The following is a 25271-nucleotide window of genomic DNA, read 5'->3' as shown; positions in this document are numbered from 1 at the left end:
TTCCATCTACCTGCTACTTATACCTTAAATATGTATGTACCATGTACCCTCTTAAGATATTTAATATTTAGACTTTATAGTCAACTATTATTTCAGAAGCCTTTTTGAACTTCAGAATTGTTTCAATCATATCAGTCTCATATTTGAAAGCCTGTATTTGCTATTCTTAATGATATTGTTCATATCTATGTGTCTCAGCAGTTTCTGATCACAAGCACAGTATACTTCTTAAATTTATTTTCTAACTATGCAGAGAAGGAATAACTGCAGGGATTTTTCTTCACAAAGGACATTCATCTGTGAAACAAGAACAACATTTTCTTCCCACTCTAAAAGGGCATGAGCTGTTGATTGCTGTTTAATGCAAGGATTCCTTTTCTAAAGTTTTATTATTAAAGTTTTATAAAAATAAGTAAATGTAAAAGTCAGTCTTGCACAAACAGAACATAAATGCCCATTTAACATTATCAACTTTTTGGTGGATATTCTGGAAGAACTCATATTTTCATCTGTCTTTGCATGTTCTTTCTTTATAATTTGCTGACCTAATGGTAGAATCTCTTTCTTGCATTTGCAAAACATCTTGGACACAATACTTATCTACAAGACCGAATTAAAAATATAGTAAATAAATGTTTCTTTACAAGCCTTCCTTCCCTCCCCAGAAAAGCAGTAAGAACTTTGATTACAGCCTCTGAAAACCATGGTTCTTGCTGATACAAAATATCCTTCACTTTAAAAACTATTGTGACTCCCAACAATGGAGCTTTATCCTTGGGCTGGCAACATAAAGTCTACTGACTGAGGGTTTGTTTTGCATACTGTACTTGATTTTCTTGGGGCAAAGAAAATTCCACAATATTCAGTGCACACAAAAGTTTTATTTTATTTTATTCATCCATCTGGTGAACAGAAAGGAATTGCCAAGAGCATATATGAAAAAGGTAATATGAGATTGGCAGGGGCTATAAATATACAATAATAATTATACAATTATAATGCAATACAGGTAGCCTTTGACTTACAACCATAATTGAGAATTATGGTTGTATATTATGCCAGTCATTAAGAGGGTCACCATGTGACCAAGCCCAAGTTTACCTCCTTTTTTGTGGCAATTGTTAAGGGAATCACCATGATTGTTAAGCTAATGCTGCAGGCCTTAAACAAATCCCCAGAGTCAGTTTGGATGGTAAGATAGGTAACATATAAATATAATAAACAAATGGTCTTCATTGGGCATTTCCTGGAAGTAAATTCTTGGCAAAAAAAGTCATAAACTTGCAGTTACGTAATTCTGGGATGCTGAAAACATCCATAAATGTAAGCCAGTTACCAAGTGGCAAAATGTGATCACATGATTTTGGGGAGGGGAACCAACTGTTGAAAATCCAGGTTGAAAGTAGCCCCTGGGGTGGTCTGTTGTACTTTCAAATGATCGGAAGTGACCGGTTGGAAGTCAAGGACTAATTATAATATAGATCAAAATTTAACACCAGAGATCAACAAAACAAACCACTAAAAGTAAATTAACAAATAAAATAGCTCAACTTCTATCAGCCCCCCAGGTGATCAGCGGGTATACTTCACATTAGTTCTTCCCCCCCAGGGCCCAATGAAAAAGCCAAGTTTTATTGGCCTTTTTTGGTTTTATTGGACTGGCTCTATATAAATCCAAAGAGCATATTGTTCCAAATAAGGAGGGCAGGGATTGAAAAGACAGCCTTTAGGGCCTTTCAGTTATGACAGTCTCTGAGTGAGAGCCCCTTTGATTTGATTTTTTTGGGAGAAGGCAGTCTTGAAGCATCAGGCTCCCAGAGACTGCTGGCACCAGGACAGAATTTCAGTTATCTCGTCTGTTGGTCCAGAGGTTTAGGTGTAAAGATGTATAGATCAGGGGTCGCGAACCTTTTGGACCTCAGGGACCACCAAACTCATAATTTTAAATCCCAGGGACCACTAACTGGTTCTGTGGGCATGGCCTAATTTGTGGGTGTGGCTTGGTGGTCATGTGGCTGGCTGGGTATGGCTTGTATGTAAATATTATAAATATTTATATAAATATTAATTTTTTTATATAAAAAAGAGCAACTTTTACCCAAAATCAGGCACAGCAGGCAGGCAGATTGAATTGCTCACAGAATCACAGATTCATTCAGAAATCTATCCATCTGCCATTGGCTAGCTCAGTCTGTCACATAAAATTTGCTTGCAAGCAAACTCACAAAATTAACTCACAACATACCATGTATGTAAATGTTGAATTTTTTATTTAAAAAAGAGCAATTTTTACCCAAACTCAGGCAAAGCAGGCAGGCAGATTAAGTTGCTCACAAAATCATTCAGTGATCTATCTATCTGCCATCGGCTAGTTCAGTCTCTCAAATTTGCTTGTGGTGAGTCTGCACTGAATAATAGAACCTTCAGTCCTAAGGGAGGTTCGGCTCTGCTTAAAAGCAGAGCCGAAGATCTAAAGACTAGCTAGAAAGCAAGAAATCCAACCATTTCCTGCTTCCTAGTTTATCTAAATCTCCCAGCACAGAAGAACAGATGATGGTTGGAAAAGGGAAAAATAGCAATTTAGCAGGCAAGTTTGATGGGTAAGGAGTGAATGGGCGGGGAGTGTTCCCATGGGCCATGTGGGCTGGGCAGCTTTGTGTTTCTGCGCAGCCTGGATTAATTGCTTTGGGGGGGGGGTGCTCTGGAGGTGAGATTTCTCTGCAGCCCACCAAAATTCAAAAGGATGTATTGGCCCACTGGTTGGAGACCGCTAGTATAGATGAAACTAAATCTGTGATAACAAATAATCTCCCCTTGTGCTTTCATATAGAAACTAAAGAAGGCTGGAGAAAATGCTAAGTATCTACAGTATAGCACTTCGTACACAAGGGGCTTAAGACTGATTTTTTTTCCTTTTCTATTGGAAGAAACTGCCCCATCATGGAGGAGGAGAAAAACTGCAATTCCCAGCTCTCGAAGATGGCTCAAGAAAATAATTATGATTGCTGGTATTAAAAGATGGTGCTCCTCGCTGCAGAGTTGGTAGCATCGATCAACTCAAGGTCAAAAAACTCAAGTGTTTTTTTTAAATAAATGCAATACATAAACAAATTTAATACACAAACCTACAGTCATGTATGTGACATGGCAGTTATACAAACTGAATAAATGAATGAATGAATAAATAAATAAATACACAGAAAAGAGAAGTGCTTTAAACTTTCTGTGAATGGCCAGATCCTATATAAATGTTTAAGTTTTGACAGTGTTCAGAATATTTACTCAAAATTGTAAATGTACCTGTGGCTTGAAAAGATGGAGATCCTTACTTTAACTATATCCAATTTGAACTCAATTGCTTAAGCAATCAAAATAGGACGCACATAAAACTTTCTACAAAACAGCATCTATAGGTTGACTAAATGTAGACATACACAATTATGCATCTTTTTAATACTGCCATTTGCAAAGTGAGAGCCATCAGAGAACCTGTGGCACATAGATGCAGCAAGTAATCCTATTGCCAAATATTCTGAATTCACTAGTGGAATAAAAAGTATTCTAGATAATATTTTAAGTTTATTCCCTTCAAAGTAATATCACTATACATACTTATCCTCTTATGCCAACAGTGCTTCCATATGTAAAGTTTTCTATAACACACAGCACTTGAAAATACAGTTGCTATTCAAGACAAAGAGGTTCTTTATACTGAGATAGGCTATACTGTGTGACCTTAATTACAACTGCCTTCAGTACCAAGCAGATGGGAATCATTTACAGAAGAGAGCCATTGATATTTATTCAGGGAAGTTTATAATGACAAATATTTTGACTGAAATGCTGAAAATTATAAATCTAACAATCTAGCATCAGTAATGAATTAAATAGATGTAAGGGACTGTATTAAGTTCACTGCTGATATTAGACTACTTCCCACTTTATTTTATGCTGATTCAGCTACTTTGGGGGTTCATCCTCCAAAATATTTCTGCCCATTCTGTGATAGCCTCTAGGGCAGTGATGGAGAACCTTTTTGGCACCAAGTGCCAAAAGGTTGTACAGAAACGTCGTGTGTGCACGCGCTTGTCAAGGCTGCGCTCTGGAAAAGCTGAAGTTCCAGGTTCTAGCGTGCATGCATGCCCGACAATCAGCTGGCCAGCACGCATGTGCAGGCCAGGTTTTGGCACTGTTGCGCATGCAAAGGGATCATGCTCCGGAAAGCGTTCTGGTGCGCATGCACATCCAAAAATTAGGCAGCTGGCACACATGAGCAGGCCGGGTTTTGGCACTGCTTCGTGTGCAAAGGACAGCTGATCGTCATGTGCACATGCACGCCAGAAACCCAGAAGACAAACAGCAAGGCTGTGTGTTCTGGGCAACATAGCTTTGCATGCCACTTTGGGCATGCGTGCCATAAGTTCACCATCATGGCTCTAGGGCAGGGAACTCCAACCTTGGCAACTTTAAGACTTGTGGACTTCAACTTCAGCTTTGCTGGCTGAGGAACTCTGGGAGTTGAAGTCCACAAGTCTTAAAGTTGCCAAGGTTGGAGACCCCTGATCTAGGGAGTCTCTGTTTGTGATACCATCCCAAGAAGTAGAGATAGATTAGAAGATAGGCTTTCTTGATGATTGCCCTGTTGTCATGAAATTAACTGCCCTAAAGATGCATTTTGTCCCTTTTATTTTTAGCATTCAGGAAGGCACTGAACTCTTTTTTTAAAAGAAGCCATTTGCTATTTGAATCCAATAACGTTGAGCAACCATTCTTATGCTTTGATGTTGGGAAGGGTGTTGGAAAGATAAGCTTTTTTTCCTAAATTGTACATGGCCCAGAGTTTTGTTGACAGCATAATTTAAGAAATTTGTAAAATAAATAAATGCCATTGTTCTCATTTTTGCAAAAACAAATGTTTAATGCCAGCCACCATGTACATGTAATGCAACAAATGATTTATATGTTATGTGTTGATATAAATGGTATCAGACAGATTTTAAGACATTCTGATGTTTCATCTATGCTAAACCCCAACAAATATTATAATTAAATACAAATAGATCTCACTGCAAACATAAGTTTGCTATAAAAAGCAACTGCAGTGGAAGTGTGAGATACAGTTTAAACATGATTACAGCTACAAAATATCATGTTTTAAGCAGTGATATAAACATTGCCTTTTCTGTTGCTTATATAATAAAATATTTGTTATCCATTGTACATTTCATACTGGTTAAAAGTATCATTATAAAATTCACAATCTACACTTTACTAGAACAGATATTGTACAAGAGGATTGGAATACTTTTGTTCTGTAAAACTGTGACAGGCTGAAGTACCTGGCTGAAGAAAATATTATATATTAGAACTATTAAAAGGAGTTTAATTGTACATATTAAAATATGGCATTAATAGAACTGCACTAAATCACTAATACATGAATGTTAATGACATAAATTACTGAAAGTCAATTTAGATAGCAGTAGATGTGAACATGAATAAAATATTTATGTTCAAGGGTATTATAATATACAGAAACAGAATCCTATGTTTTTCGAAACAATAGCACCCATCTAAAGCAGGGGTGTCAAACTGGCACCCCAGTTCCATGAAGATGGAAATGTCACAAAACATCACATGACAGCAATGTAACACCATGGGTTTGACACTTGTGATCTAAAGCAACATATACTTAAATTACAAAATCAATGTTTCAATCTCATCCAACTATAACTTTCTCTAACTTTTCTTCCTTTCCACCATTCATTTTTCCTTCATGTATTTTTGTAAATATAATACTAAAAATTAAGCCACATCATTTCTTACTTCCTTTCTGATAAAATATTTTATAAATGATCTCCATTTTAGAAGAGACAGAAGAGACCTTGCGTCCTAGTATTTTAGATGAGAATTGTTGGAAACATAAAGACATATAAAGATGATTTCTAGGCAATGAGAAATACTAACAAATTAAAAAGCTAGATATCTAACACAACAAATAAAAAGCTCCTAAACTATAATGCCTTATTCAAAAGGAAGACATATTAAATATTATTAACATTAAACTAACCTATCATAAAGCAAAAAGGAAATGGAAAGACAATAAGGAAAGGAGCCAAAAATAAAATTCTTAATTTTTATTTATTCATAATATAACTTAACACACCCAACACAACATTGATGGTTACAGGGAATTAGAATTATTTTTTCCTGCCTGTCTGTAAGCCTAAGCTAGAAAAGCTACCAGTAATAATACCTCCAAAGGAAATTAAAAAGTGGAAAGAGTTTTTGATTCATTCCACTGATGGTTTTTAAACTGAGGACAGAATAAAAAGTCTTGCAAGTTGCCCCTTCCCACCATTTCAGGTCAATGAGGCCTGAGATACTGTACATTTATAGCACTGATTAAACACTGATAATTAGCTTTGGAATGTGGCTATTTTAATGCCACCCAGATGTTGGTAAAGGATTCTCTAAAATTCTAATGCAGAATGTGCTCTGAAAGATACAGAGGCAGGTGGCAACTCTAAAAAACTACCCCTGGGCAGTGCCGGGCATGTTAAAAAAACATCTTTTGAAGTTTGGCTCGAGACTCACAATTTAATTGGGGTAACTGCTGGAATCCTGATAAGCGGGGCAAAAAAGATGAGAATGTTTTGTTATACTAGTATTTTCATCCTCCTTATAGAAATTTAAGAATCTCATTAGTAGTAACATAGCCAAAAGTATGGAAACTAAATCAAATATATTGGTAAAAGACTTATATGTCCAACCGATATATAGGTGCAGTAAGGTTAAAATGACCTATTCAGCTAAAAAGTTTCAATTTGTAATCTGAAGATGTATTTAAGATTTAAGCGGGTTTTATATGTCTTCTTTCTAAAAACACAGTACTGTATCCACTGAGAAATAAAAATAGAAAATAGTTGTGTGATTGATTGATACACAGTACATAATATATATGGATTTCAGTTATATCAGCTATTTCAGATTTGCTATAGCTCAATCTTTAATATTAACCATTCTAATTTCTATATGAAAACATTTAAACTAAAGATTTTGTTCTGGTGGAATAAAATAATGACTTATTTTCTCCCATTTCCCCATTTTTCTTTTCCAATCTTTTAAACAAAGCTAGCAAGAGCAGCTCCTGTATCTAAAATAGGAGTAATGTAATTTACAGCCACTTATAAAATCTAAAAAATTAAGTGATAGAGTTTACAGCTCTATCACCATCTGCAAAGAATAATTTAAATATGCAGTATAAAAGACTATGGCTACAAAGTAAATATGAAAGAAACAGTCAATAACTCTAACAAAAGGCAAACTACAATACAATCTGAATGCGTGTGGGGAAACATATCCCATAGGTATAAAAACCATTAAAAAATCTAAGACCTTAGGAGAAACTAAGTATGAAGTATAATGTCAGCTTTTCCATACTGTTTTAAAATGACAACTCTTGGCAGTTATAACTTAAATCATGCCTCAGAAGTGGTTGCATATCATTAAAAAAAAGGAAGGAAATGAAGCCTTATTATTAATACTACTATTTGCTAAATTTCAGTATTTCCTTTTGGGTGTAATCAAAAACAAGAAAGATAAAAGGAAGAAATAACAAGAATGTTCAAGTGAAAGAAATATTAAAGAGCTTACTGTTCATTGCCATTGCAATGTAATATACAATTAAAGCAAATTCAGTTTCATTATCTGAGCATCACTATTATTTTGGCTTTTTTTTAAAAAAAAAAAGATTGAATTTTGAACGTTATTATTTGAGTGACAGAATTACGTATCTTTTCATAGGAACTGTCCATTCTCAGTTTTGAATTATACAGATAGTCTGGTGGGATGTCTGAATGTGGTAGAGCAAGCCAAAACGAGAGATGTCACCCATCAAATCCAATTAACATGAACACCTGTAATAGGATGCTGAACATCAGTCACTGCTAACCTTCTGCTCTGGTACATAAACGTCAAACACAAACCAGGAGCAGGTCACAGCAGCAATTCCTGGAAGCTCAGGAAGCTGGATGGGTGACTTTGGGCTAGTCACTCTCTCAGCCCAACCCACTTCACAGGGTTATTGTTGTGGGGAAAATAGGAGACATATCCTATTTTAATTTCCCAGTATTGGGTATGTTCACCAGCTTGAGTTTTTTATGTCTATGAAAAGTGGGACGAACATATCATCATCATCATCATCAACAGGAATGGGAGTTAGCATTCAGGCACCTATTGTGTACCTTGCATACAGAGTAGAAATGCTAACAATTCTCGGAACCCCAACTCCATCTATCCTTATATTATGATTATGATTATCATTATTATTATTGCTAAAATCGACCAGGTTCCCACCTCCACACAAAAGCTGTCGCCCTACCCATCATCTGAAAACAGACGGAGTCTAGCTGGCGCATCTTCTTTTTCTGCTCATTGTTTCCCTCCGAATAAGGAAGGCGTAGCCAGGGACAGCGCAAATTCCCCCGAAGCAGAAGGCCTGGGACCGGTCGTCCCAAAATCCCCACCCCGGCTTGGCCCAGCCACCCCGCAGTGTCCAGCCGAGCCTGTAATACCTGTGACCCCCGCGTCAGGCCCCGGCCGCTGAGCTGTGCATGCCGAAGCTGGGCCAAGATGTTGATCGTCCCTCGGTTTGGTTCACGCCGCCCGAGCGTGCAGGCAACGGGGTCCGTTGCTGGTGATAGCGCCGGCAATGCAGCTCCCGCACCCCCTATGGTGGATGCCATAATCGCTCTTGCCCCGGCCAGACGCAAACAGGAAGCTTCTCTCCTCTCGGAGCTTTGTTCGGGGACGCCTTCCGGTCGAGATGAGACGACACAGGAAGTATTCTTATTCATATAAGGGATGATGGGAAATGAAGTCTTCGGGCATAACTAGGTCACAGTATTGTACTGTACTGTATACTAAGAGAAGGCAATCGCTGTGAGCAACGTCAGCAGAGAAAAACGCTGCTATTACATCGTCTTCCGCAATGAAAGACAGCATGGGTCTAAGTCTACATGGAGGGAAGTAAAAAGTGGGATGCCGCAAGGTTTTATTTTCTTATCTAAGTATTGTACATAAAATTACCTACCTGTCAATGAATACTTCAGCTTCAACCACAACAATACAAGACCACACAATAGATACAAACTCAAGGTAAACCGCACCAAACTTGATTGCAGGAAATACGGCTTCAGCAACAGAGTGGCCAATGTCTGGAATACTCTACCTGACTCCGTGGTTTCTTCCCCCAAACCCCAAAAACTTTAACCTTAGACTGTCTACTATTGACCTCACCTCTTTCCTAAAAGGTCTGTAGGGGGCATGCATAAGTGCACCAATGTGCCTACTGTCCCTGTCCTATTGTTTTTCTTTTTTAAAAGATGCATATCCATTTCATGTATTCATAACCATGTTTATATTTATACCTGTTATCTAATACTTGCTTGACAAATAAAATAAATAAAAAAGGTTCTGTCTTAGGCCCAGTGCTCTTCAATATCTTCATTAATGACTTAGATGAGTGAATAGAAGGGGAATTTACCAAATTTGCAGATGATACTAAGCTGGCAGGAATAGCTAACACCCAAGAAGATAGGCTCAAGATCCAGATGGATCTTGACAGACTAGAACACTGGGCCATATCTAACAAATGAAATTCAATGTAGAGAAAAGTAAAGTCCTACACTTAGGCAGGAAAAACCAAAAGTATACATATAGACTGGGTGAAACTAGGTTCAATAGCAGTAACTGTGAGTCTTAGTGGACAACCAGCTAAATAATGAGCCAGCAGTGTGCAGCCGCCGCCAAAAAAGCTAATGCAATCCTAAATTGTATTAACAGAGGGATACAATCAAGATCAAGGGAAATACTAATACCACTCTATAAAGCCTTAGTAAGACCACACCTAGGGTACTGCATCCAGTTTTGTTCACCACATTATAAAAAAGATTTTGAGACTTTAGAAAAAGTACAGAGAAGAGCAACCAGGATGATTAGGAGACTGGAGACTAAAACATGAAGAACGGTTACAGGAACTGGGCTTGGCTAGTCTAGTAAAGAGAAGGACCAGGGGAGACATGATAGAGGTCTTCCAATATTTGAGGGGCTGCCACAGAGAGGAAGGGGTCAAGCTATTTTCTAAAGCACCTGTAGGCCAGACAAGGAATAATGGATGGAAACTGAACAAGGAGAGACTTAACCTGGAAATAAGGAGAAACTTTCTAACAGTGAGAACAATCAACCAATGCTTGCCCTCGGAAGTTGTGGGAGTGCCATCGCTTGAGACTTTCAAGAAGAGATTGGACTGCCATTTGTCAGAAATGGTGTAGGGTCCCTTCCAACTCTGATTTTATATGTAACATAAAAAGAAATCACCCCCAGCTTTTAAAACAATTACTTCTAAATTATCTCCCATTTCACTTCCATCTTTTTTGCCCCAGTCTTAGAGCTTCTTTGCTCAATGATCGTATAAATTACTTATAAGCTTCTTAAACTCACCAAGGTTATGTTAATAGTTTTACTATAGTTAAGAATGAAAAACAATGAAATCAATGCTTGAGAAACTATAGTATTTTAACATTTAATTTGAAAGGTGGAATTTAGCATCTCTGTATCTGCAGATTTACGTTTGATGAGCAGATAGTCACAATACCTGAATCTTTTCCTGAGCTCACACAGTAGCCAACTGTGACATGATTTCAGAAAGGGCACATTTCACTGGCAGCATTTAACAACTGATAATATGTGCTTATTCATGCACTCAACATCTTGTTTTGTCTTCCAGATCTGAATCTCTATGCAACCCTACTGAGCATAGTTTGAAATCTTCTGAAATTTATACAAATGGATGAGGTCCTTTAATGACATTTCATGAAGGAAGAGATCCTAAATCTCACTCAATTTGTGCCAAAACATTTGTTCAAAAATTGCAAGAGGTAGATTTTTAGCTACATCTTAATTGGTCCTTTATATTAATATATTAGTACAAATTCATTCTATATAATTAGAACACCTATAACATAGGAGCTCTTATGATTTTTCTCAAAGAAAAACCATTGTAGGTGAACTGCCAATATGAAGCATCACATTTTGAATATTTCAATGTTTGCAGTGTTTGCAAGATCATTGAAGCACTTGGAGATTTATCTGTGTCCTCAGGGTCACCAGAGTAGTGCTCCTGGTTCCTGTAATCTGCAATTTTTTCTCTGGAAATCCATTTCTACTTCCAGAGAAAAAAATTGAACTACTCAGGTGACCCTGTGGGCACGGATAAACCTCCAAATGCTTCAACATCCCTCTAAAAGGATGCAAATGACCAGCTGTCTGCAAGGAATATAAATCCTTCCATTCCCCACTATCCTGTCAAAGCTGAAGAAGCTTCTTGGATGAGAAGCAAAATTTCTTCAAAAGAAAAAAGCAAGGAAGTCCAGTTGCCTCCTGAAAAAGCACCTTTGGGACAACCATGATCTGGATGACTGAGAAACTCTACAGATCCATAATTGACTGAGCATCACTGAAAGAACACCCTTGCTATCATTCCTCAAATGTTATCGAAGAGCCTAGGATAAATGTTTAAAACAACACCATTACATTGCACATGTTGCAGCACTACCAATAACCATCTTCCTTTTACTGCCCTTGGTTTAGAAAAATAGCGGTATTAAAAACAAGGAATGCAGGAGGAACCAAAGCCTAGTAAAATCAGAAAACACTAACTAATTTTTCATTTTCAAATACTTTTGTTTTCCAAAGTGGATCCATGTCAACAAAATGTATTCTGTTTATGAGAAACTACAGATTCCTGTGGCATGATGTGTATTCCCAGAGAAACAGTGACCAAAATGCAAATAAAATTCAAGTTTACTGATTTCAACACATCTGAATTTCAGAAAAGAAATCATGCATTGTCAAAGAACACCTGTCCCATAACAGCTAGTTTTGAGTTGAATGATTGACTAGGGCAGCTCAGTAATGGGACTGTCCTTTTTTCTTTCTGGTCCGAGCTTACTTGTCTCTTGTAATCTTCAGAGGAAATATCAGTAGAATCTTTTTGTCTTTTTCCCATTTTACTTGAAGTTCTTGTGAAAGTAACCTTCTTACTCTTATTCAAAGAGTAGAATTCCCTCATTAAGTTTTCAACCTCCCATTGTTCTTCTTTTTGGTTCCGGCAACAGTGCAGGGCAGCAGGATCTATAGGATGGGCTTCTGTGTTGAAAATATATCCCCCAGCATCAAGAATACATTCTCCATATGGTGTCAGTAAGACATCAAAGGATGATCCATTGTTGTGAATGAAGTTGTCACGGTCAAACAGTAGATACAGATATTTCACTGTTTCAGCCAAAAAGAAGGACTCCATACGGTTATCTAATCTGTGATCTCTTAGGTCTTTGATCTTAAAAATAAAAGCAAAGAAGTGGTCATGTTGAGATGTGAAAACTTGCCATATAGCACTAGCATCTTACCAATTGATCGAATTGGTGGATTAATGGCAAATTTCTGGACAATTCTGGTATTTCTACAGTAGAATGAGATTTCAAACTGCTTATGTACTATACAAGAAGCAAGAAGATGCTTTTGCTGTTAACAAGGAAGACTTGCAAGGAATAAACTGACCCTCAATATTCCCACCCTACAAAAAAAGTTTGGGAGAAATACTTAACTGTTGCAAAGCCACATTCAACTTTGCTGATTTTTTCTATTGACTCCACCACATCTCTGCCCAGCTCTAAAAGTGTTGGATCTTGTGTAGCTCGATACAGATACATTGCACTCTCTATTAGTTCTGCAAAGCCACAGACAAAAGAAATGAAAGTTACTTTCCTGGATATGTACAGAATATAATGACTATAATAGCCGGTTTGGTACAGTGGTTAAAGTGCCGGCCTAGAAACCAGGAGATTGTGAGCTCTAGTACTGTCTTGGAGGCATGAAAGCTGGTTGGATGATTTGGGGGCAGCCCAACTCACCTCACATAATTGTTTTTGTGGGGAAAATAGGATGAGGACCAGTATTATATATGTTTGCTGCTTTGAGTTACTTATAGAATAGTAAAAGCAGAATTAAAAAAACACTCCTAAATAACAACAATAATAGTATATAAAGCCCCAAATGCTAATTGCTCAATCTTATAAACACAGCCCAACACAAAACTATTCAATATAGTACTTTCTTACTAGCTAAAGCTTGATACAAAGGAGCACATTTTCACTTATGCACATTTCATCTGTTATTAGGTGGTGAAAAGCTGCTGTTTAGCTATCTTAAGCCAAACTGGAGAATAAATCTAGAGCCATTTGGGTTTTGCTCACTTAGCATTCTATAAATTTGATAGAAAAAATTATTTAAGCCACTTAAAAGTAAAGTATAGTATCAATGTTATGGGCTAGGCCAAGTCAGGTTGGTACTCTATCGGATTTACCCAGGAATTCCCAGAGCTATTGACTAGATTGAAAAAAATAAAACATTCTGGAAGAAAGTAGTAACGCACGATTTCTACACTGCTGCCAAAAGTGCCCACACTGTTACCAAGGAGTTGAGGAAGACTTGCCTTTTTACTGGAAGAGGACCTATAAGCAAGGCACATAGGAAAAGTGTTTTTAATATGTTCATATTTACCAGGTCGAAGTGGGTATCCCTCACGCTTTTCCACTGTGTAGCCCTGAGGGATATTGTAGAACTCAGGCAGTCCACCAAACTGCTTCCAAACAGTGTAATAATTGAGAAATGTTCGCATTGCACTATCTATGTCTCCAATAAGGCTCTGGGAAAAACAATTATGTAATATAAATTTTTTTCCTTTAGCAAATAAAACAACTACACATTACAATCTCCAGAGATGATGAATAATGGCATTAGAAACAAATTAGAATTTTTAAAAACTATCAAAAGACATATTTAGATATTTGGGTTTAATAGCTTTTTAAAAATAATTTATTTCTATCCAAGAATACTTCCACTGGATTCTTCATGAGAAAACCAGGGCACACTTTGGTAAAAGAGTCAGCAGACATCTGCCATTATAATTGTAAAATTAAAATTATACTTAATATTTATGTTTAAGATGAGATTATTCAATTTATATTTAGAACACAATCTGCAGCATTAGACACTTTGATAAAAAATATACATATATATTTTAACTATGCTAATGAAGTTTAGAGCAATTGTTACCTGTAAGCCAGGCCAGTAAGCCTCCAAAGATTGAAAAACTGGCATCGAGACAGTTCCTTTGTACATCTGAACCCACAAATACCAATCATCAAATTTTGTGTAGTTTTTAATAGCTTTGTTGTAATCTAGAGTGAAAAAAAAGGTAAAACCAATGACAACTGTTAGGTAAGAAATTAAGTTTCAGAAGTGAAAACTCTTTCATATTCTCTATTCATACATATTCTAATTTCTATTTGAATTTCTAGAAACATTTAATAAGTAAAGATTTTATTGTACATCTTTTCAATGTATCTTTTGATAAAATTGAATATACATTAAATATTTTATGTGCAATCTTCCTTTTATGCTTAAACAAAAGAACAGTAGCATAAAGAGGGTCCAAAATTAGTATAAAATCTGCTCACTAACCAGCACTTTTCAAGACAGATGTTATTCCAGGAGAGGACAAAAAGTAAAATATTTTTAAAGCTGATATATATAAGCAAAATTGGGTTAAGTACAATTGAATATTGAATTTAACTATTTGTCTCACTGAGGTTTATGTACATAAATCTTAGTTAAGATATCTTGCAGGAGGATAAGGCAGGTACAGGTTCACAATTGCTGCAACTAAACATTTAGCACTGAATGTTTAAAAGGCTTAGATGGCCAATAATTGGAGACATTTTATTGGAAAATGAAAAAAATGCCATCTGATTTTGAGTGACTGAAGGAGAATAATAATGACTGAGTAAGTATAATGAAAAACATATAAGGGATGTATTCTTTTCCTGGAAGTTGTCTTCGGTTTCTTATTCCATATTAAGCATATTGCACTAAAAATAACTTGAAGTACGTATCACATAACCATAGGAACTCACCTAGAAACATGGACATCAGCTCCTCATCCTGCAGCAGAATGGCCCCTTTAACAAGGTATTCAAAGTAGGAATCTACTCCTGCTCCAATCCCAGCATCTTGGGCTACCCATTTGGCAGTAATCACATCAATGTGATTACCTACCTGAAGGAAAAACTCAATTACTAAAGATTTGAGTAAGATTAACATGGCTTTGCATTTCCTTTCCATTCAGCAAATGTTGTGTTTTGCTAATCAATACAAGCTTAAAAAAATGATATCTAATATGCAATACTAACAATTCATTTGTAGCCCTTTAAACAGCCTTTTCATTGTACCATTGTAATTCTTAAAAATTACGCCTTGGCTTAGAATCTTCAGTTTGAGTTACTCACCAAGCCAATATCAGAACGATTTTTCCAGAGAGTCTTAAGAGCCCTTCGGGCAACATCTTCAAATACTGTGTCCCCTGTAAGATAACTTAAGGTAGCAAATTCCACTATAAAGGTACCAATCCCAGCCGTACAAGTAACTGGTGTCTCTCCTGGATTTACTCCATGTAGTAAATTCACTGTTCCATATGGCATTCCAGTTGGAGTCTGAAAGGCTTCAAAACAAAGATTTGATTATTAAGTATTTACAGGGCTTGAAAAGGTATTAACAAGGCCAACTTCCTACGCTATGACAGAATTAAATGCACCACATTATGTTTTATAAAGCTGACACATTGGCACAAAATATACAGGCTGCTATTAATCAAGGCAACACGCACTCTATGTTTTCACAGATATAGAAGCCAATTAATCTGTTTCTGGTATAAAACTTACTTCCTTGCTTTCACCAAAAGAAAGCCAAGGCAGGTTTAGTTTCCGCAACAAATCAGATGAATTAAATGTAAAATATTCACACAATGTGGTGGTGATATGTATATGGGGATAACTGTTTTCCTCCAAAATTAACAAATCCATCACTTTAAGTGCTATTATGGTGCAGCCAAAGATCACTAGAGAGGCAAGGTACATATTTGCAGGAGATTATTTTTTATCCCCTTATTGGAAAGTTATTTAACTACAAAGTAACAATATTATTATCTTGACCCACTTTTCACCAAGATTCAACAAAACTATCTTAGTTTTGTCTGGGATTGGATGCTGATGAGTTGCTCATCCTGCTTTAGATGATTGATACTTTAATCATTATTATAGAGCTACTCTAGAGCAGGACTGAAAGAACAGACTTGATATGCAACATCTATTGTACAACTATTTAACCCATTTATAAACATAGCAGATATGTCAGTCTGTGCCAACTTTTAGCAACTTTTTCCACCTGAGGGCCACAACTTTTGATTTTCAAACAATGAGATGGCCATCTCTTTCTATTTGGCTTCCAGTGAACTATTGGGACACTTTAGGAGTTTCTGATATGTGTTACTCACAACTCTATTCTATTCACGTAGCATGTAGCCTACTATGGGAGAGCAGGGAGACAAGAAATGATAAGCTTCAGCAAGAATGCTCACCTGGCAAAAGTTTTCGAGCAGCATCCTCTGCCATCTTTAAGAGGGGGCCAGAACATGGCCATCCTGCTTCTACTTTAACACCGGCCTTCTTTGACAGCAAATGAGCAGATAAGAGGCCACCAACCACTACAAATACAGATCAAGGTTATTTACAAGCAGTAGATTGTGCCAAGGACAAAGGATATACAAACAGTTAATTTTCAGTTTTGTCATGGCATGTTCAAATGAACCAAAGAGGTAGTAAGGCCTGCAAATACTCTTTGCATTTCAATAAAGGTAGAAGAGCAAGGCATTCAATTGTCCTTTTCTGAGGTGACGCTAAAACTTTTAACTCAAAAACAATTTTTCCTTTGATCATTGCAAGAATTTTTTTACGGAAAAAATTGAGATTTCATTATGCTTATTCAAAGCCATAAATGAAGAACAAGCATTCTGAAAAATCAGACAAAGGTAAAAGCAATTTACTAGTTTAGACCAAAGATTTCTAACAAGCCTCCTTCCCTAACTTGATATGTGCTGGAATTTTTCTCCCATAATCCAATAGCTGTGCTGGCTAATTATTATGGAAATTGAAACTAAAATATCTGATAGCCTCCAAGTTTGAGAAGGCTGCTGGATGTTTAAGGTAGGTGATGAAAACTAGTCTTTCCTTGCTCCTGTTAGTTAGGGAAGTTTTAGAATCTTCATTTAGAATCTATATTGCAAATCAGAGATAATCCATATTATTTTGCAAGATTCGTTGCCAACTCACCTCTGATATTGGTTTCAAAGACAGAAGCATTTACATCAATATCAAAATTTATGCCCTCCTGCAACACACCAACAACTCTCTGGAATTCAGAGACATTCCCCAAAATCTGAAAAAAAAGATGCGTAAGACATAATCTTATTAAAGGATGATAAGAAAACATTACAAGATACAATACACTGCACAGCCATAATCCATCTTTTCATACTCGGGAATTGAATGTGACATCTCACTCTTTCATGCTTTCAAGATGTATGGAAACCCTGTTTGTGAAAACGTTCTAGCCTTCAGGACAGAAGCCAAAATCAAAGCACAGCCTTTTATTCAGAGGTTTATCAGTAGTTTTTGTCATCAAACAAAGCCCTTTCATCAGGGCTTCAAGATGTATGGAAAATGCATCATTCTTAATCTCCCAAATGGAGAAACAGAAACAACAAGCATGGAGGACATTTTTTTAGCTATCTAAGGATATGTGTAGAAAATGAATGAAAATGAATGAATAAAAAATGAAGTTATTATTAGTACTTACTAGCAGTGTATCCAGGGCATCAATCAATGTGAGAGAAAAACTGAAAAAGAAACCATGAAAAAAAACAACCAATGGCATGAGGTAAGGTGACATGTCAACCATAAGTAACATGATAAACACATATTTTAAACTTAGTTATGCCAGAAAAAAATCCACATGTTGTTGCATGAATAAATTTTAAACTGTTTTGATATGCTCAACTTTCCAAACAAGAAATCATTATGTAAAGGCCTTTACATAATGAATGTTGTTCTGTGTCATATTCAGATGATCTCAGCCACCCAGGCTGCTTCTGCTTTATTGGATTTATATACCATCTTTCTTTCAGAACCCTGTATAATCCTATAGAAAGGGCATATGTAATAGCCTCTCCAATTTTTCCCCAAATATCCTGTGAGGGAGGTTAGCCGGAGAGAGTGAATGGCAAGGTTAACCAGTAAGCTTCCATGGCTGAGAGTGGATTTAAACCTGGGTCTTTCTAATCCATTCCACCAGAGCAGCTTTTCATAGCTGAAGCTATACAACTACAATTAATGAGATGTTCTCTTGTTTTCCTTGCAGTTCTAGTGGTTCTTGGCTTAATATCTGCTTCCCCTAACCTAGATGTTTTCTAGGTGTGGGAACTTCGACTTTCATGATTCTGCAGGCAACATGGTTGCTGCTAAAAAGCTTTGGAATTGAAATCTATACATCTGTCCAGGTTGAGAAAGGCTCTGAGAAGATGTGAATATGTTGTTTTCTCTGCCACAACCTCCAATTTCTTTAGCCTGAGAACTACCTATGGTACCCACAAAGGGAAAATAATTAGACAGAATGAAATTACTTAATTTAACATGCATGCAACTTAAAAGTAAACATGCCCTTTGGCTTGACAAAATTATAGACCCCTTTCCTAACAAGTTGAGATGTTCTATAGCAAGCTGCTACTTCAAAATTTCATAAATGATCAATGATATTGATTTCCCAGTACCTTCCCCAAGTGTCCTGCCCATCACATGTCAAAGGACGCAGCTCATCGTAGGGAAAGGCATTTACCAGATAGTTATCATAAGCATGATAAAACATGGACTTGACTCGGTCTCTAAGGATGAAAAGAAAGATATAATTGTAATTTTACTGAACATGACTAATACAAAAAAAATTACATTATTTTCCCTCAAAATGCTAGCATGTTTTCAGAGTTTCCAAGAACTGCATACTTAAAGAACAATTCAAATATAAAACTCTACCACCTTAAATGCACAGCGTAATGAACAGTGTTTCAAACTTTGCTATTCTTCATCATCTTGCTTTCATATCACAAAACTAAGGGTAATGAAGAATTTTTCAGGACTACATTAAAATCAGAGATTCAGACACAATTGAAACACAGATTGGGTTATTGACAGGATTGCTACTGGAAGTGTAAGAGAAAGAAGCCTAAAGAGGAATTACAAACTCTTTTTATAGCTTTATGCAAGTTATTGCTTTATTTGATAGATTACAATAAAAATACAATCACCGTGCAAATTGATATATGTATTGGAATGCATAGAAGGGATTGGACAGGAATCAGGATGAAGTATTTCTGCTATATGACATATCTTTTAAAGTAATGATTTCATTATCTTTTTAGCATTGTTATATTTAATGCACCTTCATTGCTTTTAGCTGAGTTTACAGCATTGCTTATTCAACAAATTATAACAGAGACTCAGTAGGAATAATTTGATTTAAAACAACATGGTTGGTGTAGTAAGTACCCCTGATTAAGTTTCTCCTAGAATGAATTCAACTTTTAAAATAGTATTTGTTGCAAGGTGTATGTATAAAACAGTGGTCACTTGGATGCAGCAAGTCCATTCATAGCAAAAATGAAAATAACATAACTCAATTTAGAAGCCAGAAAACAAGCAGTTACCAACATCTACTTCCTAACCAAAAATAACTCTGTTTCAGTAGGAAGAGCTGGGATTATAGGGTGGCAAAAAGGAATGCATTTGTCATTGAACTAAACATTACCTTAATATAAGAGTACCTATTAGTAGATGGATAGTTATATAGGTTTACTAGCTCGATACCCATGCTTCACTACAAAACTATGTGGTCAGAATTAGTTTTTGGGGAGGAAAATAAGGGGGAAAAAATCTGCCTCTGCCTACTAGCGTCTGGCTACCATCCTGTCAGTGTGTGTGAGAGAGAGTTGAGGGCTGTTTGGAAACTGAATCAGTATTTGCTGTGTGAGCAAGAAGGAGACAGCAAGGAGCCTGGGCGTGGCTTAGCTCAACTGTTCTGTACTAAAGCTGCTTGCTGCTGTGAAACTAAAACTGAAACTCCTCTCTTCTGCTTGTGTTTTGCATTTGGAACAGATTTCTTTTCAGGTGGGGGAGTAGAACTCCTTAGCATCAGAGCATCTTAATAATAATATATGAAATACTAATGCTCTGGTGGTCATTTCGAAAAACCCTTTCTTAGTGAGCACCTAGAAGTCAAGAGGAACATACGTGCCAAATTTCAAGTTTGTAGGCTTTATGGTTCTGGAGATTTTGTGATGATGCGTGACTGGTATTTTGCTTTTATATATATAGAAGAAGATATAGTAAACATAATTATTTTATGTATCAGTCTTTCTCCCCCAAATCCCAATTTTATTACTGAAAAACTTCTTTAAAAAAAAAGAAAGTATAACTTACTAGCATAATTTCAATATCAAATCACAGAATTGGAAAAAAATACTAAGGACATTTTTAAGCAGAAAAAAAAATACTGTGGGCAAATTATCTCTCAAAGACCTGCAGGAACAAACATGTTTTTGTCATTTAAAATTCCACAAGGGGAATAACTATGCTTCTCTTGGGAATGAGTCCCACAGTTAAGATTCCCTCATCACAGATATCTGATCTACTTCCTGTATCATGAAATATCAGATATGGACTGCTGGATAGAAGCAAGAGTTACAATTATTTGTATCTCTTAGTTGCCATGTGTTAGTTGTGTGAATTTTTAAAGTTCCTATCTAATAACCCTGTCATTAATTACTCATGTTGGTGGGGCAACTTCCTTGCCCATTTTAAAGCAAAACATGCTTTAACCAGCAAGGAAAAATTAGCGTTGCCCATCAGATAGGAAAACACTTTACAATATAATAGAATCTTAGCATTACAGGTAGTCCTTGAGTTCTGATCAAAATTGAGCCCAAAATATCGCTAAGTGAAATATTTGTTGAGTGAGTTGTGCCCCATTTTACAATTTTTCTTGCCACAGTTGTTAAGTGAATCATTGCATTTGATAAATTAGTTAAGTGAATCTGGATTCCTCATTGACTTTGCAGAAGGTCACAAAAGTGATTGCATGACCCCAAGATACTGCAACTGTCATAAACGCGAACCGGTTGCCAAGCATCTGAATAATCACATGACCATGGGGATGCTACAACAGTCATAAGTATGAAAAACGATGATAAGTCACTAAATGAGCTGTTGTAAGTCGAGGACTACCTGTATTATATCTTGTCTCTTCTTTCTATTTTTTTCTTCCTTTCTTAATTTTTACTCCGATTTTTAATTTGTAAACCTTAAAGCAAGGGTCTTCAAACTTGGCAAGGTTAAGACTTGTGGACTTCAACTCCCAGAATTCCTGAGCTAACATGACTGGAGGAGGAATTCTGGGAGTTGAAGTCCACAAGTCTTAAAGCTGTCAAGTTTGAAGATCCCTGCCTTAAAGTCTCGGTCAGTGTCCTGCCAGAAGGCAATGTATTCTAGGTACTAAGTTTTACAAGTCAAAATTAGATTTCAGGCAACAACAACAACAAAAAACAGTTTTAACTCAATAGCAGCAGTATGATCAGCTTGCTTTCATTGCACTTGTAAGCCTCCTGCAAACTACCATATGACAGACTGGGATACTTTTCTGGTAATCTCCATCTGGTTGAATATCTGAAAAGAGCTTTCCCTCCAGTTTTTTTTTTTAAAGGCTTTTGTGTCGTCATCTTTGCATCAGATTTCATTCCCTCTGAAAGGGTGCCCACTCATCTTTCTTTGCAACTTTTTTTGAACTATTATCATCCGGCAGATGGTACAGGATAATAAAAATAAGGACAAATAGCTTCTATCCCAGTAGCTCTGTTGAATTCTGTTGTATAGTGCAACGTTGATGCGGTGTTGGAGTTTTTCAATTCAATGCGTGGAGTGCGAAGGGTGCGTGTTTGTGTTTATTTTCATGATCATGATGTGCACTGAAGATGGTGTTTGATTTCGTTGTACGAAGTGCATTGACAATAAAGTAAACTAACTAACCTAACTAACTAACTAACTAACAAGAGAAACAACCGGGGAATTTGCACAAGTGAAAGTTCAGCAGGGCCACTTTTGCCCTTCCACAGAGGGGCCAAAGAGTTTTACGAAGTCAAATCCTGCCTGCCTTAAAGCCGACGGAAAGGGTAACTCGTGGAGACCCGCTACGCGCTTCGCCTTCCTCGGGACGATGGGAGAAGCAGAGCTCCTGAATCCAGAACCCCCGTCCGGCTCACCTATAATAGTTGACGTCGACCTCTTTCCCGGCGGCAAGGGAGGGTTGCCCAGGCAAGTGCAGCACCCACAACAAGAACCAGCCCAGCGAGTGGAGTGAGCGCAGCATCGACGAAGCGTTCGCTACCGAGGCTTCCCGATACACCGCTCCGCAGCCATCTAGAGAGGGACCGAGCACTCACTTCCGGGTTCCGCCTCTCTCCCTGACCACACCCCCAGCTTTTCCCCCGCGCTCCAATCAGGAGCATTGGCGTAGTCAGTGCTGGTGTTAGTGACGACGTAGGATGTAAAGATTGGTTGTTTTATTACTGTGGCAATGCGGCTGCGCGAGAAACGTTGTGGTGCCGCTGCTTAGTTTCAGACGTCTTTGGCGCTCTCTGAGCTTGCTTCTTTTCTTGCAGATCTTTCATTACCCAAACTAGGCAACATCATCAAGTGCTGATAACTGATAACATCACTGATTTTGTTACCTAGTTTGAGTAATGAAAGATCTGCAAGAAAACAAGCAAGCTCAGAGAGCACCAAGGAGCCCTCATTTCAACCCTGAGCTACAGATATTCTCCTTTATTGGTACTTAGTTTCATTTGTCCCGAAAGGTGCTTTTTCAAGAGGCGTAGACATCTAGTTTCAGTTGTACTATAGTTCGTTCCTGTACTGATGCTGGGGTAACTGTGCCGGCGTTTGGAATTTGAGTGGAACCAGAATAATCTTGCTCTCCCTGGACCAGTTTTCTTCAAACTTGCCAACTGGCTGGCGAATTCTGGGGATTGAAGTCCATACAATTTTGAAGTTACCAACCAAATTTGAAAGACACCGGTCTAGATCTGTTAGTTTAGCACGATTGTATTCTATACCACCTGGGGCTGCATTTCTGAGAATGGCTATATAAATTGGATGAATAAACAGATATAAAATGTGGCAATATTGGGATGTATTTAAATTTGTTTGCCAAACATTCGTTTTCCAAAGAGGCACATCTAAAAGTTACAGGCTACTCTTGGAAGGGAGCAGCATCGCTTTGACGAAACAAAACAAAACAGGAGCTGGTTGTCAAATGAAGTAAGCTGCAGCTCAGAAAAATGTATTTTTTAAATGCCATTATTCAGTTGGAAAAGCTGTTACCAAACTCTGGACTTTTTATCTACTGGGAAATTATCTAAAAAGGGTATGGCCTAAAAAAGTTGAAGAGCTATCCACCAGGTGATATTCCCGGATGGGGCAAGCTTCCAGATATGCATGTTGTATTAAGAGAAGCAGAAACAGGGTTGGGTTGCACAGGTAAGAGCTTTTCTAAAGCTTGCTGTCGGGTTAAAAAAAAGCAATACGAGTGGCATAAGATCCACTTTTGATTGTTTTGTACCCAAACTAGCCTGCCCCATTTTTAACCTCGAATGGACAAACCCAGACAGTGCAGTCAAATTACAGTTCTCTGTTTTGTGAATCAGGAAAAATGAGTTGCTTAAATAATACTGCCATGCTTTTACTGCAGCAAATAACTGCGTGTATTCCAGTGTTTTAAATCAAAAGTGGATAGGTCCCTGCTTCCCTATGCAACATAGGGAAGAATATTTATGTAACAAGTAGGTATGAAGACATTAGGTATGAAGTAGGTATGAAGGCATTTTGACTATTAAAGTTTTGCTTACTAAAGATCACAAGCATCACCATAATCAGCTGAGGGTCAATAAGTAAGTAAGCAAACTGTGATTATATTAGTTGAATATCAGTCCTGGGATGATAATGAATCTGAAATTCCACCATTATTTAAATTTGTATCTGCTGATAAGCTGCAGATCACAACCGTTCTTCAGTTTTTACAACTACTGCTGTTTAGATGTATTGGATCTATTCATAGCACAAATCCTATTTAGCATGGTTTCTTGAATTCCAAATTATCTGGAATATATCAAGTTTGAGAAAGCTACCATATATATAAAATCTTTGGATAAATGGTTGGTGCTTTTGACAGTACTGTTTCATATTTGGCTATGTAGATGGGCTGCATTCCATATTTTAAACAATTGGGTATATTAGGAGTAATGTATATTGTCCTCATTTTTCTTTGTGGGATTTATATGCATACAACTGCTGGTGATGTTTCAGATGTCTCTTCTCTTATATCAAAGGTATCAAGACATAAAAAAGTGATGAATATTTAGAATTGCAAAGCCCTGGCAATCCAGATGTTGTTTAGTTACAATTCCCATTACCCATGGCCCTTGACAAGTCCATTTCAAAGGTCATCTCAAAGGCATAGATCTTGTATTAATATATTTATCCCTACCTCTGCTGAAAATCATGGATGTTTTTATGACCATTTTCCATCTTATTTATATGCTATGAAACTGAATCCAAATGGTATTTACTATGAACACTAAGAAGGAAGGAAGTATAAAGTAATTGCACTGTCTGTCTCTTTTTGCTCTTTCTGGTATCATTTTCAGTAGGATGAAAAGCTGATACTAATACTTTTTTTACTATGCTACTTAACTATTTCTTATTATTTTCTATATTGTCCTTGTTTTCTTCAAACCACTTTCCTATTGCAGGAGGATTTAGCTCATATTCTGTACCATACTGACCAAAGAAAGCACCACAAACAGTGATGAAATTACTAATTGTTCAAAATTTGTTGTATCATCAACTTTAAGATATATAGACTTCAACTCGCAGAATTCACCAGCCAAAAATACACATATCTTAAAGGTGCCAATTTTCAAAAGCAGTGATTTAGATGAATTACACACACTCCAATTCCTTTGCAGGCTGCATAGGAAAGAGCTTTGAAACTGGGTAAAATGTTCCTAGCATAGAGACAGCGCTACATGGGAAACATCTATTGTCCACCAAGCCAAAGTCTTTCATACTGTTGATCGTTGTTTAATTGCTGCAATTTATTATAAGGATGTTCAAAATGTACAAGGTGTATTTTTACACTGGAATTAGTCAACG

The 25271-nt window shown here is 37.0% G+C and overlaps 2 protein-coding genes across 2 annotated transcripts in view; both read right to left on the bottom strand.

Moving 5' to 3' along the window:
- Nucleotides 1-8843, bottom strand: part of TRPC4AP (transient receptor potential cation channel subfamily C member 4 associated protein) — a 36096-nt gene extending 27253 nt beyond the window's left edge. Inside the window, exon 1 of the mRNA XM_026697655.2 lies at nucleotides 8577-8843. Coding sequence (XP_026553440.1) covers nucleotides 8577-8747 — 171 coding nt within the window. The 5' untranslated portion in view covers nucleotides 8748-8843. The remainder of the gene's footprint in view (nucleotides 1-8576) is intronic.
- A 3007-nt stretch (nucleotides 8844-11850) lies between these two features.
- EDEM2 (ER degradation enhancing alpha-mannosidase like protein 2) lies at nucleotides 11851-22491 on the bottom strand. The gene is made up of 11 exons (XM_026697650.2): nucleotides 22322-22491; nucleotides 18785-18895; nucleotides 17815-17854; nucleotides 17289-17394; nucleotides 16538-16663; nucleotides 15411-15622; nucleotides 15039-15180; nucleotides 14179-14303; nucleotides 13624-13768; nucleotides 12669-12790; nucleotides 11851-12400 (listed from the first exon to the last, which is right to left on the bottom strand). Exons 1-11 carry the CDS (start codon nucleotides 22426-22428, stop codon nucleotides 11903-11905), a joined length of 1734 nt encoding a protein of 577 aa, XP_026553435.1. The 5' UTR covers nucleotides 22429-22491; the 3' UTR covers nucleotides 11851-11902.
- Nucleotides 22492-25271: the final 2780 nt, after the last annotated feature.

This window comes from Pseudonaja textilis, chromosome 3, assembly GCF_049901715.1.
Source record: "Pseudonaja textilis isolate UNSWEBS1 chromosome 3, rPseTex1.2, whole genome shotgun sequence".
NCBI classification, from domain to species: Eukaryota; Metazoa; Chordata; class Lepidosauria; order Squamata; family Elapidae; genus Pseudonaja; species Pseudonaja textilis.
Note: the sequence above shows the minus strand (reverse complement) of the source record. Positions and strands in the feature narration are given on the sequence as shown.

Excerpts from the sequence above, each read along its gene's own strand:
- EDEM2 (XM_026697650.2), bottom strand. The coding sequence starts at position 22,428 with ATGCTGCGCTCACTCCACTCGCTGGGCTGGTTCTTGTTGTGGGTGCTG. Across the intron at positions 18,896-22,321 it reads GTCGACGTCAACTATTATAG|AGACCGAGTCAAGTCCATGT; the intron begins GTGAGCCGGACG and ends TTTCATCCTTAG. Across the intron at positions 13,769-14,178 it reads CTTACTGGCCTGGCTTACAG|AGCCTTATTGGAGACATAGA; the intron begins GTAACAATTGCT and ends TGTTTTTCCCAG.